Here is a 15,346-nt window from a genome sequence, read left to right as displayed (position 1 = left end):
GGAGGTGTGGGCAGGCCCAGGGCCTTGCCCCGCTGTGGAGCCCTGGCTGCTGCTGCGCTGCCTTCAGTGCAGGCTCAGGGGGGCCTCCCATCCTCCTGCTGCAGGTGGGAAGTGCAAATCTCTGGGGCTGCAGAGACCTGGAGCCCAGGCTGAGGGGTCCCCCCGTGTTCAGCTGTGCTGGCGGCTGTTTCTGGCCTCGGGGCCCCTTGGCATGGGCCACGCCACTTGGCCACCAGTGGTGCTGCTTTGCACTCCTTAGGCAGAGCCCATGTCCTGCTTGGATGTTGGCAACAGCAAAGTGCCAAGGCAGGCTCTGTGCCAGCCCAGCTTCCTGGGGGAGAGATTGCACCAGAGACAGGATTCTGGCCACAGACTGCTTTAAATGTGCATCCCTTATCTGCACCCTGCACTAGGTGGAGAATTCCCAGGGTAAGGAATTCCCGAGATCAAGTGCAAGGGAAATAATTTAGTATCTGCCCTGGGTCTGGCTCTTCTTCTTGCCCAAGCCAATGGCAAAAGCTGTACCCATGGCATCTTGGTTTCTATCCCCAGCTTCCAAAGGTGTTTCTTTCTTTCCCCATTCATTCTTTGTACCCAGCCTGAGCTGTGGGGGTGCCAGGGGTTCTGGAGGTCCCACTGTATTCCTAAAGCTTCCATAAGCCCCTGGAGGATCTTTCCTGGAGAATGAGTTCTGCTTGTCTGAGTCTGTTTCTTCCACAGTCCCTTTTATATTAATTACTTCTTTTACAGATACCTTAATAAGTGATCCAGTGGTTGCTGAGCAATCAGAATTGCTTTTGCCCCACTGTTAGGTGAGATGGTGTCACCAGAAGATATTGAAGCCTTCCTGCTCAGGGCATTTCAGTGCCAGGCTCTTACAAGCACACACAGCTGTGCCGGTTGAGCTGACCATGGGGGGTAACCTGCGCTTTGTCTGATTCCCTTTCCTCAATAACAGCGTGTCGTGGAAGTCTTTTCCCTTCTGCTGCCCCTGAAGAGCCATCCACAAACACATTTTCTCCATTTTCAGACGAAGACTGAGCGTTCTCCAGGGCTCCAGTGTGGTGGGTCCCCGGTGGGATGGGAGCTCAGAGAGCCCTGACAATCCATGTCCATGCAGGGGTGGACTTGCTCCTGCTGAGGGTGCTGCTGTCTGTGCTTGCAGTGTCCTTGTGGGCTGCAGCTGGAGCCCTGACTCCTTCCCAGGGGCTGTTTGGGTGGGCTCTGCCCTGGCCAGGAGGGCAATGCCTCTGCCAGGTGCTTGTGGCCGACCCCGTCATGTCCTGGGTGCTGGGGCCCCCTTGGGCCCTGGGGTTGATCCCTCAGGGGCTGTGGGAACTCTGCCGTGGCCTTTGCCTTCAGCTTGGCCTTTTGCTCATCCCTTCTTGCCTTCAGCTGCTGTGCCTTTGTGCCCAAGTGCTGCAGGGCTTCTTCTGCCAGTCCTGCAGGCCCGGTCACTGCCTGTGGGTACTCATCCTCTGAGAGCTGCTGAGCTTTCTGCAAAACCTTTCCTTTCTGCAGGGACCCAAAGCAAATCCTGCACAGAAAATCCTGATCCTTCCATGTGCACTCTGCATTTCCCAGCTGTTCCCTTGTTTTCCCCGTTGTGCTCAGGGTCCCTGCCCAGCCCGTGTGGCAGAGCCGGTGCCTGTCCTGCCGCAGTGTCCAAAGGCGGCCCCCCCGGCGGGCAGGGCCGGCAGCTCCCCGGGGCCGGGCAGCGGCCGGGGCGTCCCGCAGCCTCCTGGGGGCCAGGGGCCACTGCCGGCCCTGCCCGGGGCTGGTGGGGTCAGGCAGCGCCCGGCGCTGAGCCCCGGCTGCCCCACAGCCCCGGCCCGGCCCCGCAGCTCCCCACAGGCCCCAGCCCGTGCTCCCGGTGCCGCACCTCTGCGCCCGGTGCTGCCGCTGCCACCGCAGAGAAACCCCTGGCATCCTGACCTCCTGCTTTTCCTGTCTGGGAAACTGGGAATTCAAAATATTAGCTGGCAAATTGTGAAGTTAAGACTCTGTGGAAAAACATCCCAATCCAGAGTATTTTTCTCTTCCTCCTTTTTTCCCTCATCCTTTTTCTTACCACACAGATTCCTCCTGCTGCTTCTTGCCTGAACCATATTGCTGCACACTCCCCTTCACCTGATTCCTTCCCAGGACACGAACACCATCCATCCCCTGTTGTCTAAATGCCTTCTCCACTTTCCTTGTTGCCTCCCTGGGTGTCCATGTCCTTAATTACCTCTGGGGGAATGTGCAAACTACCTCAACATTCTCCCAAGGGACCCTTCAGAGACATTTTGGGATCATCACCCCTTTGGCCAGGACCCCTCCCTGGCTTTCCCTTTTCTCCCCTCCATGGGTGCCCTGCTATGTTCACTCCCCGAAGATCCCAGGGCACTCACTGATGAGATTTTCAGTGCTCTCTCCCTGCTGACTCTTCCCAGACCCCCCTGATGTGTCACTCGTCTGTCTCCTGGTCACTCCCGGGTCCCAAATCATTCCCCGGTGCTGCTGCCAGCCAAGGGAGCCGATCACCCAAAGTGGGTGAGGCACCTTCAGCTGCACTCCCTGCCCGCCGCCCCAGATGGTGGAAGGAATTCGGGATGAGCCCCAGGGTGTGTGGAAAAATTGACATCAGCAGAGAATTCTGTCCATAGAGCAGACAGAAGAGTCCTGTAAATGGAATTTCATTCTTAAAAATGGGAGAGGCCATGGGACATTCCCCATGGGATATCTCCAATTGTTGGAGGACACAGTCTCTTTTTCATCTGAACTTTCTTGGCCACATCTCCCTCTGCTCTCCCCACTGCCTGAAGCACTTGACAGGTACAGACTTCCCAATCCACCTACTACATACCCACCTTGATATGTTCCCTGCTGTTATATAGCAAACGATATTCATGGCTCTGTTAAGTCTTTGTTGTTCTTCTGGAAGTTCATGAATAGGGAAGGACCTTGGCTGAGCAGCAGTTTGTGTCATCAATTGATAGCATTTTCTGAAACTGATGGTGTCTCCTGTAATTTCCTTTTTTACAGCTCCCTGGCCCTATGTCCGAGCAGATTCAGAGCATCTGTTTGTAAAGACACTTTCCTGTTGTTCCTTTCATGGGTCCCCGTTTGTGGGACATCCCCCCTGGAGCAGGGTGTCCCCTCTGTGCTGCAGCCCCAGGGCTCGGGCAGAGCTCAGCCAATCAGAGCCCGCGGCGCTGATGACTCACCAGTTGCCAGGCAGACTCGCAGCTCCCCGCGTTCCCCACCTGGACCCACCTGCGCCCCCCCCTCGGCCCCATGGCCCCGCGAGGGGAATTTGGGGAGGTGGGAGTGGGGCAGCGCCAAGGCCGGGCCCCCCCGCGCTGTCCTGGCGGGAGCGGCTGCAGTGGGGACCGAGTGCGGGCGGGAGCGGCCGAGAGCCCAGCGCTGCCCCAGCCCGACCTGCCCCAGCTCCATCCCTGCCCCTGCGCTGGGATGCGGTGGGTCTGGGGGGAAGAGGGAGCCGGCAGTGGGTGCTGGGCCTGGGGGCAGGAGGAGAAGGGAAGGAGAAGCAGGCTTGAGGAACAGAATGGTCAAACGATGGATGTGGCAGGAGAAGATGGGATTGTGGAGGAGAAGGAAGCATTGCAGGAGGAAGAGGAGTGTGAGGAAGAGCAGAGACACAAGAGGAGGAGCAGAAAGAGGAAGCAGCAGAAGGTTCCACCCCTCCCTGTGTCTGCAGCCTCCCCCCAGCCCCAGGAGCGCTGCTCCCTCCACATGCAGCAGGTGACTGTGGAGATGGATCCACGATCTTCACGGGGTGAATCTTGGTGTTTCTGAGCTTGCTTGGGCTAAATGTTGGTGCTTTGGTTTTATGTGGCAGCTGAATATTTATATCCTGGAGGAGGTTTTTCCTGAGTTGTGATGTTTAGGGAGTTTTTGATTTGTGTCTTGGAAGTTTGCGATATTTTTGGGCTGAATCTTGGTGTTTTGGAGGTTCTTACAGACACAAGATTCCAAATGACTTCCTGAGATTAACTTGGGCAAGGTGGAACCTCCAGTCCAAGGTGCTCTCCTCTTGTTTTTTCCCCAAACCAGGATTTGTCATACCCAGGGTGTGCCTGGATGGAGGAGGAAAAGCCCCAGAGATGCTGCAGGAGGAGGAGCTGCAAACCCAGCCCAGGGAGCTGCGGGGAGGAAAGAGCCCCCCTGAGCCAGGAAGGTGGGCGGAGATCCAGGCGGAGCTCGGAGCTGGTGGAGAATCCTCATGGCAGGGAGAAGCCCCACAAGTGCTTGGAATGTGGGAAGGGTTTCACCTGGAGCTCCAGCCTCATCCGGCACCAGAGGATCCACACTGGGGAGAGGCCCTACGAGTGTGGGGAGTGTGGGAAGAGGTTTCAGACCAGCTCCCATCTCCTCAGTCATGAGCGGATTCACACAGAGGAGAGGCTGTACCACTGCCCCGACTGCGGGAAGGGCTTCAAGCACAACTCCCACCTCATCAGGCACCGGCGCATCCACACCGGGGAGAGGCCGTACGAGTGTGGGAAGTGTGGGAAGGGCTTCATAGACAGGTCTGGCCTGATCTGGCACCAGGTGATCCACACTGGGGAACGGCCCTATGAGTGCTTGGAATGTGGGAAGAGCTTTGGGTGGAGCTCAGGCCTGAGAAGGCACCAGCGCATCCACACTGGGGAGAGGCCCTACGAGTGTCCCCAGTGTGGGAAGAGGTTTCAGACCAGCTCCAATCTCCTTCTACATGAGCGAATTCACACAGAGGAGAGGCCCTACCGCTGCCCTGACTGCGGGAAGGGCTTCAAGCACAACTCCACCCTCATCATGCACCAGCGCATCCACACTGGGGAGAGGCCCTACATGTGCCCCACTTGTGGGAAGAGGTTTCAGAGTAGCTCAAATCTCCTCCTGCATGAGCGGATTCACACGGAGGAGAGGCGTTTCCTCTGCCCCAACTGTGGCAAGGGCTTCAAGAAGAAGTGCAACCTTGTCAGGCACCGGCACATCCACACTGGGGAGAGGCCATACTTGTGTCCCCAGTGTGGGAAGAGCTTCACCCGGAGCACTCACTTGACCAAACACCAACAGAGACACTGATAAGGGGAGCCCTGAAAGTTCCCCAGCTGCAGGAAGAGCTTTGTGCACTGCTCCAGCTTCATCCCCCATTGGAGGACCATGTTGGGAAGAGCCCTGGTGATCCATGTTCCCTGTGATCTGTGCTGGGAAGACACCTGACCCTTTTCCCGCCCCTGCCAATGACCTGATGTGGGATTGAAGAACATGAGGGTCTGGCCATGGCCCTGTCACTACATTCACTCCCACCTCAGGTCATTGCCAGGGGCAGGAAAGGGACTCTCTCTCTCTCTTTCCCTGAGGAGACAGGTGTCCTTTCCATGCAGGAGGTAACATGTGGCCAGGAAGATACAATTGATGGTGATGTAGTTTTCCCTGTAACTAGTTTTTCTTATCCCTTCTGTTGTCAATATTTTTTCTGTTTCTGTTTGTTCCTTATCTCGTTGCTGTTCCCAGTAAATTGTTCTTATTCCAGCCTGGAATCTTTGCATTTTGTGCTTTCCATGGTAAGTGGGAGGGCAACAAATGGCAGGGCAGTTTTAGCGGGAGCAGGAAATTGAGAAATGCCATTCCTAAACCCCGGCCTGTGGAAACTGAGCATCCCAGCTGGTGCCAGCCCTGGTGGCCATGGCAGCAGCCTTGGGAGCGGGTCCCTGGCTGGGGCTGAGGGAACCTCTTCACTCTGGTGCCCAGGGACAGGAGTGGAGGGAGCGGCTGCAGCTGAGTTGGGGCAGGCTTAGGTTGGATCTCAGGAAAAGGTTTTTGCCCAGAGGCTGCTGGGGCACTGCCCAGGCTCCCCAGGGAAGGGTCACAGCTCCAGGGCTCTCTGAGCTCCAGCAGCGTTTGGACAGCGCTGCCAGGCCCAGGCTGGCAGTGTTGGGGTGTCCTGTGCAGGGCCAGCAGTTGGACTCGAGGATCCTGATGGGTCCCTCCCAGCTCAGCCAATTCTGTGGTTCTGGATCCATGAGCCTGGGGATGGGAGTGCCAATGGTTGCCATGGCAACGGGCTCCAGGCCTGAGCTGGTGTCCATGGCAACCACCCCTGGCATGGGGTCTCCATGGAGCTGCCCAGGGATTGACCATAGCAACAGGGGCTGGGGATGGTTGCCATGGAAACTGACCATAGCAACAGGGTTTCCTGGTGATGGTTGCCTCCTTAGAATGAGATTTGTCACAGGCCCTCAGAGGTGTTCCATGGGGACTTTCCAAGAGTCTCCAGGCTGTTCAAGAGCTGGAATGTCACACACAAAGACAGGGGCTCCATGGAGCCCTCCCAAGGGTTTCTGGGGATGACAAAGAGCCGTGTGGTCAGAGGCAGTCACAGCCATTCCATGGTGACATCCCAGGGCACCTTGGCCTGCAGAGGCACTGATCTGTCACAGGCACTCACAGGGGCTCCACGGTGACATCCCAGGCATCCTCAGGCTGCCAAAGAGCCGGGATGTCACACACACTCCTGCCATGGGCAGAGTGGGAGCTTCAGGCAAAAGCTTGATTTCTTTATTGGAGAAACTCCTGCTGAGTCATGAGATGGAGACACCCAGCAGCCACCATGGGTTCTAAAAGCCCTGCAGAGCCTCCAGACTTCTAAAATTCCTTTTAAGAGAGGAGACTGGGAGTGACTGGATCCAATCCTGGCCCCAGAATTTGTCAAAGGTTTATGTATAAACGATTGGACAGGTAGAATTGAACAATCTGTCAATGCAATTTGTCCCACAGGATTAATGATGGAATGCCAGATATATTTACATAAATACAATCTGATAATGACTGGACAGTAAGCTCTTAACCAGAGTTATTTACTCCACAGTCCAGAATCTATAACACCTATAGGATATTCTGCTCTAGGAAGCAATTTTGAAGTCAGCAGGGCCTTGCTGGAGTGGTTTGAGCCCATTGCAGGCAGAGCCTCCTGCTCCAGCAGGAACTGCCTTTCCTGTGCCAGGAGCAGGGCAGGTCCCGCTGCAGGAACAGCCCCAGGCCAGCCCCAGCTCAGGGAAGGCCTCGGGCACAAGGGCAGAGTGCCGTGCTGGGAGCTGTGCCAGGGACAGGCCGAGGCACCAAAGGCACCTTGGCAGCAGCAGCTGCTTGCAGGGCATGGCCAGAAGCCTCCCTTGCAACCCGGCCTGGTGGCCAGCGCTGCAGAGCTGCTGCCTCAGGGCTCATTTCTGGCTGGGCTCTGAAAAGCCACTTCTGCTCCAGGAGCCTGACTGGGAAGCCATTGGCCCAGCACCCTGGGGACAAGATATTAACAACAAAACTCTTCATTCCAGCAGAGACAAGGCAGGGGCAGAGGAAAGGGGAGAGCCAGGCCCAGGGGACAGGGCTGCCATGGTGATGGCTGTGAGGTCACTGCCCCTGCAGCAGCCTGGCTGCCCTCAGCAGACATTCTGGCCAGAATTGTTGTGAGGGCACCCAGCACATCTGGGAACCCACAAACAGGAATTCCATCCTTGGGGAGGGGAGGGGATTTCACTGGGTCAGGTTGCACACACTCCCTGATATTTGAGCATTCCTGGGATGGGGAATCCACTTCTCTGGAAAAACTGTTGCTGTTTCTTGCCACTCTCATCACTGTAAAATATTTCCTCCCTCTAACAAATTTAAATCCACCCTCATTCAGTTTAAACATCTTGATCCTTGTTCTGTCACTGCTAGACTTGGGACAAAATAACTTTGATAATTATTTTTCCATTTTCACAGATCTTGGGGAGGACCCAAATATCTCCCAAGATGGGGTTTGAAGGCTTCATCACATAACCAGCAGGTAGAGGCTGCAGGCTCTGGGCTCAGTTGTGTGCAGACTGAGGACAGAACAGGAGTAGCCTGGGAAGGATTGAAGGGTGGTTCCACAGATGCTGGAGTTTCATTTCATTGTATAAAACAGCCAGAGAAAGAAATAATGGCACCAAAGGTGTAGAGTGCCCCTGCCCAATGAGGTGGGGATTCTACCCAGACACAGCATCCGGTGAGAGCGTGACTTAAAGAAGATTCCACCCCTCCACGCTGTGGGGTGTGCCCCTGAAAGCCTGGGAAAAGACACTCCACCCTATCTGATCAAATAAGGAATGGCCCCAGAATGTTCTTTTTCTGTACCGTTATTGGTTTCAATTGTGCTGCAATGTCCCCACTGTATTTTTTTCCAATGATTGTCCTCCTCGATCCACCCCTTTGCAGTCTCCTGCTCCTCTTAATATTGGACCTTGATCCAAACTCCACCCCTACCCTGTAATATAAAAGTGTTGACCCTACCACCTTGTTTCTTGTGTTGGACCCTGGGAAAATGAAAAATCCTTGGTTTTCTAAACCAACACCTGTCCTGTTGCCTTCCTTACGCTGTTGGTTATTGGTGTCTGCCTGATGTCTGAGACTCTGGGTCCTGGGGCAGTTGTTGTGCCCTTTGCTGTGGCGGAACATAACAGTGCTTTCCTCCATATGGAAAAGAACCGTCCTTACCTATGCAGAAATGGCTGAAATTTGGCTTCCACCTCCCAAATTCCCTACATCCAAGGGTTGCTTTCAGACAAAAGCTACCAGGAAAGAGAGGTCTGGCTGCCCTTGGCCCCTGGTGGCTGCCTTTCATCTGCTCCTCAAACACTGCTGTTCCGTCTTTTCCTTCCTATGGAAAGAACCATCCTACTTCAACTGTCCATGTCTGAAATTGGGATTCCACCTCTAAAATTCCCTATATCCAAGGGCTGCTCCCAGCCAAAATCTGCCAGTACCATCAAGTTTGGCTGGCCTTGGCCTCTGGTGGCTGCCCCTGCCACACTGGGGCTCGGTTCTTTCCTTCCCATGGAGATCACTGTGACACTGTGGGCACCTCATGGAACCAAGGGGATCATTGTGGCACCACTGGAGCCCATGGAACCAAGGGGCCATGGTGACATCGTGGGGCTTCATGGACCCAGAGACCATTGTGACTCTGTGGGGCCTGATGGAACCATGGAGACCATTCTGACCCTTCAGGGCCTGGTGTCACCAAGGCGGCATTGTGACACCTCAGGGCCTCCTGGAAGCAAGGGACCATTGGGACACTGTGAGGCCCCATGGAACTGAGGGAACATGGACCAGGTCTGGCTGGCTTGGCCTGCCAGGGGCCACCTGACAGGTCTGGCTGATCTTGGGATGTCATGGGCTGCTTCTCATCAGCTCCTGGAGCAATGGGGCTCTGTGTTCTTCTTTGTATGGAGAACGCTCTGTCTATTCAGATGCCCATTGCCAAAACTGGTATTCTCCCTAAGAATTTTCCTATATCTAAGGGTATCTCCCAGAAAAAACCTGCCACTCTATCTGGCCTCTAATGGTCACCCCTGATCTGCCCGTGAAACACTCACTGGGGCTCTCTTCTTTCCTTCCTATGGAATAGAACCGGCCTTCATGTCTAGGGACCATGGCCCAAATTAGAATTTGACCTCCCAAATTCCGTATATCCAAGGATTTCTCCCAGACAAAAGCAGCCAGGACAGACAGGTCCGGCTGGCCCTATGCCCTGGTAATTTTCTTAGACTCTGAGCTGAATGTTTTCATTTGAAAACACCTTGGAGAGGGCCCAGAGATCTCCCAAGGAGGGGTTCTGAGCCCTTGGGCACATGACCACTACATATAGACAAAGGAGCTCTGTGCTCTGTGCTGCTGTGGTGGTTTTGCAACACAGAAGTGATGTCCTGAGAGAAGCTGCTAGCAGTTTCCTGTGTGTCTGACAAAAACCAATCAGTAATTAGCTTTGAGAGCTGACAGTCTGTTAAAGCACTAAGGAAGCTGCAGACGCCTCTGTGCAGACACAAGTTCCAGATGAGAAAGCCTGGCTGGGTCTCTCTCCCTTCTGGCCCCACAGAGGTGCCGAGGCCGGCCCAGCCCCGTCTCGGCCGTGGGGCCGGGCGGCTCCTGCCGTGGGGCCGGGCCCCTTCCCAGGGAGCCGCCAGGCGCCATCGGCTGCCGGGCAGGGCAGGGGAGGCCGCGGGGCCGAGGCCGGGCCGTGGCTGCGGGTGCTGACATCTGGCCCTGCCGAGCCCTGCCCCGCCGCCAGCCCGGGCCCGGCCGGGATCCGCCGGGCCCCAGGAGCAGCCCCGGGCCGGGCCGGCTCGGCCAAGGCTCTGCCGCCCTTGGGCTTCGCCCGCAGCCGGCGGGCAGGGCAGGAGAAGCCATCGGCCCCGGCCGTGCTGCTGCTGGGCTCTGGCCTGGCTGCTGAGATCCTGGCCCTGCCCCAGCGTGGCCCAGCCTGACACAGCCCCAGCGCAGCCGCTGCAGAAACCTCCATGGCAAAACAGCTCCGGCCGCAAGCACCGAGCCCGGCCGGGCTCACGGAACCATCTGCAGCCCCGGGAGATATTGACTCTGACAGTGCTGCCATCCTCCCTCCCGTGAGAGAAAAGGACACAGGGCAGGCACACAGAGGAGCAACATGGACACACCGAGGGCAGGGAAGGGGAATTTGAGTCCCAGATGGGAGGGATGAGGAGATGCCTTGATCTTGGGGCTGGAATCCTCTGCTAAAGCTGTGGAGAAGGATGTCACTGATGCATCAGACTATCTTTTTCACTATAATGCATTGAAATTATGGGGAGATGACTTGTTTCAGCAAAGGCCTCCATGCTAAAGTGAGCAAATGTTGAAGTAGCTGTGATCCAATGAGAGGTTTGAACAGAGAAAGGGAGAACAGTGATGAGACCCTGTGCCCTCAGGGAGAGAAGAAGACCTCTGTTCCCAGAGATGAAGATGATTTCAGAAACATATGAAGAGAACCTTTGCTCTTAAACAGCTCATTTTGAAACTAATACCCCATAACTTGGCCTGGCCCATAAACACAGCTGTGGGAAAAAGTGGGAAAAGATGGGAGGGAGTTCATGATTGCAGATTTCTCCAGGCCACTGCTATTTGTGAAAATGAAAACTCATGAGATAACTGTTTTCTTGTGGAGAAGTCTCCATAACATTAACAAGAGGAACTTCACTCCCTAAGTGAAGTGAAAAAAGACTATTTTAGAGGTGGTAAACTGACTGAAAATTTTAGGTTTTGTCTCTTTACATTGTCAGGTTTTATGGAGAGAGGAATTGTTCTGAAAGTTTTGTTCTGATTCTTATTACTCTTTCTTTAGTTATTGTTAATACAATTTTATTTATACCCTTTTAAAATTTTGAAACCACTTTCCCTTTCTTCTAATCCTATCTCACAGCAGGAAATTAGTAAGTATATTCTAGTGAGTGCACTGGTAATTAGCCAGCACTGAGCCCACCACACTAAATGATGCATTGGCCGAGACATCTCAAAACGGTGAACCAAAACCACTACAGAAACTTCCTGATGAACTGCACCAGAGCAGAGAGAAAACAAGGCAGAGCCATGGTTTGTAAGGAATTGCTTGACCCTAATGAGCCCCGTGGTGCATTTGGAGCTGAGCCCTGGAACCTCAGGGCCTGAGAGGAGATTGCACAAACCTTTCCCGAAGTCAAAGTCAGAGGAAAACCCCAAAGTGGTTGGAGTCTAAAGCATTAATGGGAACTGCAAAGGTCCATCTATACCACAGGCTCTTCATGGAGTCCTTGGAGGAGAGAACTGGAGGCCAGGATGGCACAAAAACCTCTCAGAGACTGAAAATGGCGCAAAGAACTCTCAGTGTGGAAAGGAAAATCCAAAGTACCTTACAAAAGTTAAGAATCTAAAAGTATTCATGAGCTCCACTGAGTGTCAGTATAAAGTTCTAAAGGGACTCATTAAAGCAGATAATTGGGGCCATGATTGCACAAACCTCTCACAGAGTCTGTAGCAAAAGGGAAACACCAAGTACCTTAAAAGAACTGAAGTACCATGAAGCATTAATGGGCCCCACTGAGTGCTGTTACTGACAAAGCCTCTCCAGGGAATAATTACAGCAGAATATTGGAGGCCATGATTGCAGAAACCTCTCAGAGACTCCAAGGCAAAAGCCAAACCCAAAGTCCTTTGAAAAACCTGCAGTCCCTGGGAGCATGAAAGAGCCCCAGGGCCATTCCTGACCAAGGCTCCCCAGGGACTCCTTCCAGCAGATCCTTGAGGCCACTGGGATGTGAGCTAGGGGGGGATGCTGAGGGCAGGAGCAGGGGCTGACAGTGCCCAGCCTGGCTGGGGCTGTGCCAGGAGGCCCCAGGGCCTCAGCACAAGGTGTCTCCTCACAGCCCTTGGTGGCACAGACCCTGCTGTGCCCCAGGGCACCAAGACTTGTCTTCTCTTTGTCCCCACCTGGCATCAGTGCCTCCACTTCTCTGCTCGGCCTGGGGCCTGGGGACACTTTCTCAGTTGTGTCTCTCAGTGGGACCCATTAAAAGTCAGAGAAACTTTGGAGTTGGATTCTGACTTGGAGTTCTGAAGAGGTTTCTGCAGCTCCCTCTCAGGGCCTGATGTTCAGGGCCTGAGCACAAAGCCCCAGAGGGTCATTAAAGTCCTTGTGCTGTGTCTGTGCTGCTGAGCTGGGCTGGGCTCCTGGCACAGAGGGTGATCCTGGTAACCAAGCAGAGCTTCAAAAGCACATTTCTCTTGCTGAGCAGCTCTTCTTCCAGCCCAGCAGGGCTGGGGCACTGCCTGCAGCCAGCGCGGGCACAGCACAGAGGCACAGAGAGCTTCAATCAGTCAGGGCTGGGAAGGGGCTGAGAAGTGCCTGGGGCAGAATCACTGCCAGCCCTTGGCACAGGAACCTCTGGCTGCAGGACAATGCAGCTGCAGCTCCTGGAGAGATCTCCTAAAGCTGGAACATGCCAATGCCCACAGACCCTGTGAGTGCATTCTCTGCTCATCTCCTGTGCAGAGCAGCCAGGGGTGCCCAGGGCTGTCCTGCAGAGCAGGGTCCTGCAGCCCAGGGCGCTGTGCTGGGCCAGGGACTCTGCTGCCTGCCAGGGACAGCTCTCAGCCGGCCCTGGAGCTGCTCCCAGCGCTGGGGGATAAGATCTGGGGGGAAGGAGACAGCTGGTAAATCTTGGAATGTTCTCCTTGTGTGGTGAGGATGCTGCATTGTTCAGGACTGTTCCCAGCATGGCATTTAACTCCACAACTTTTCCAAATAAATTATACAGGGAGCATAGCAAGACAAGAACTTCATAAATGGGAAATTTCTGCGTTGTTATGTACTAATCTTTGTTGCCTGGATGGGGAATTCCCCATAGATATGCATCTCTCAGTTCATATTGAGAAAAAGAAAAGTTTTTTTTCACATCTAAATAAACCAGGCAGTAACAGAATTCAACACAGGGCCCCTTAGATGTAGCATCTTTGTGCTTTTTCCAGCCTGCTCAGGATTGCTCTGATGTTACCATCAGAGCTTGCAGAGCCAGAGCTGCCCCTGGGAAGTGCCTGAGCTGGGAGGGGTCTGCAGGGCAGAGCTGAGCCCCCAGGGCTGGGCTGGGCTCTGGCAGCTCTGGCAGGGCCCAGCCCTGGGCACAGGGAAGCAGCTGCTGGCAGGGACAGATCCAGGCAGCAGAGCCCTGGGCAGGCAGTGGGGGAAAAATGCCAGCAAGCTGTGCTGGGATATTTAAAGTTCTCTCCACACCCACCTATTCCATAATAATTTTTCTTACAGATTCCCATGTGAAGCCACAGCAAATGTCCAACAGCAGCTCCATCAGCCACTTCCTCCTGCTGGCCCTGGCAGACACGCGGCAGCTGCAGCTCCTGCACTTCTGCCTCTTCCTGGGCATCTCCCTGGCTGCCCTCCTGGGCAACGGCCTCATCATCAGCGCAGTAGCCTGCGGCCACCACCTGCACACGCCCATGTTCTTCTTCCTGCTCAACCTGGCCCTCAGCGACCTGGGCTCCATCTGCACCACTGTCCCCAAAGCCATGCACAATTCCCTCTGGGACACCAGGAACATCTCCTACACAGGATGTGCTGCACAGCTCTTTTTCCTTCTGATCTTCATGTCAGCAGAGTATTTCCTCCTGACCATCATGTGCTATGACCGCTATGTGTCCATCTGCAAACCCCTGCACTACAGGACCCTCCTGGGCAGCAGAGCTTGTGCCCACATGGCAGCAGCTGCCTGGGCCAGTGCCTTTCTCAGTGCTCTGCTGCACACAGCCAATACATTTTCCCTGACCCTGTGCCATGGCAATATCCTGGGTGAATTCTTCTGTGAAATCCCCCAGATCCTCAAGCTCTCCTGCTCCAGATCTTATCTCAGGGAACTGGGGCGTCTTGTGGCTACTGGTAGTTTATCATTGTGTTGTTTTGTGTTCATTGTTTTCTCCTATGTGCAGATCTTCAGGGCTGTGCTGAGGATCCCCTCTGAGCAGGGACGGCACAAAGCCTTTTCCACCTGCCTCCCTCACCTGGCCGTAGTCTCTCTGTTTGTCAGCACTATTATGTTTGCTCACCTAAAGCCTCCCTCCATCTCCTCCCCATCCCTGGATCTTTCCTTGTCAGTTCTGTACTCGGTGGTGTCTCCAGCCCTGAATCCCCTCATCTACAGCCTGAGGAACCAGGAGCTCAAGGCTGCAGTGTGGACACTGATGACTGGATGCTTTCAGGAACATTAAACTGACGGCCAATTTCTGTAAAACATTTGTATATAAATGTCATCTTTGATAATTCTTGTTGGTTTCATTTCAGAGGTTCTTATTCTTTGTTTTAGTTTTTTCAGATTGTCCAAAAGAAAGTATCATTGTTTGTGCCATTTCTCATTTTGTTTACCTCCACCTTCCCATTGACCACAGATTGTGTCAATGGGTGGGCTGTGCTCTCAACGGCTTTAAAGAAACTAAAGGATCTCTCAGCACAGTTTTCTGCAGAGATGTCCTTTTGTTGCCTTCTCTGGAGCTGCAGCAGCAATGTCTGTGTGCAGAGCTGGGGCAGATCAGGGCTGGCACTGCAGCTCTGCTCCTGCTGGCCACACCATTCCTGATCCAGGCCAGGAGCCATTGGCCTTCTTGGCCCCCTGGGCACACTGCTGGCTCGTGTCCAGCCTGCTGTCCATCAGTCCCTGCAGGTCCCTTTCTGCCTGGCTGCTGTCCAGCCACTCTGTCCCCAGCCTGTAGCAATGCAGGGGTTGTTGTGGCCAAAGTGCAGGACCCGGCACTTGGACTTGTGAAACCTCACCTTGTTGGATTTGGGCCCTGGTTCCAGCCTGTCCAGGTCCCTCTGCAAAGCCCTCCTACCCTCCAGCAGATCAACACTCACACCCAGCTTGGTGTCATCTGCAAAGATCTCCTTGGTTTCAAGGGGCCCCTCAGTGTCACAATGTCCCTTTGGTTACACCAGGCCCTGCACTGTCACACTGGTCTCCTTGGTTCCATGGGCCCCAAAATGTGACAATGGACTCCTTGGTTCCAT

The 15,346-nt window shown here is 54.5% G+C and overlaps 2 protein-coding genes across 2 annotated transcripts; both read left to right on the top strand.

The window, feature by feature from the left end:
• The first annotated feature begins 3,420 nt into the window (after positions 1-3,420).
• On the top strand, positions 3,421-5,523 carry LOC146764265 (uncharacterized). The gene has a single exon (XM_085565294.1). The coding sequence runs from the start codon at positions 4,087-4,089 to the stop codon at positions 5,071-5,073; it is 987 nt and encodes a 328-aa protein (XP_085421420.1). The 5' UTR covers positions 3,421-4,086; the 3' UTR covers positions 5,074-5,523.
• Positions 5,524-13,479: 7,956 nt separating this feature from the next.
• Positions 13,480-14,794, top strand: LOC144247635 (olfactory receptor 14A16-like). The gene has a single exon (XM_077788953.2). The coding sequence runs from the start codon at positions 13,525-13,527 to the stop codon at positions 14,551-14,553; it is 1,029 nt and encodes a 342-aa protein (XP_077645079.2). The 5' UTR covers positions 13,480-13,524; the 3' UTR covers positions 14,554-14,794.
• The last annotated feature ends 552 nt before the right edge of the window (positions 14,795-15,346 follow it).

Source organism: Lonchura striata, chromosome 35, assembly GCF_050655825.1.
Source record: "Lonchura striata isolate lonStrDom1 chromosome 35, ASM5065582v1, whole genome shotgun sequence".
Taxonomy (NCBI): Eukaryota; Metazoa; Chordata; class Aves; order Passeriformes; family Estrildidae; genus Lonchura; species Lonchura striata.
Note: the sequence above shows the minus strand (reverse complement) of the source record. Positions and strands in the feature narration are given on the sequence as shown.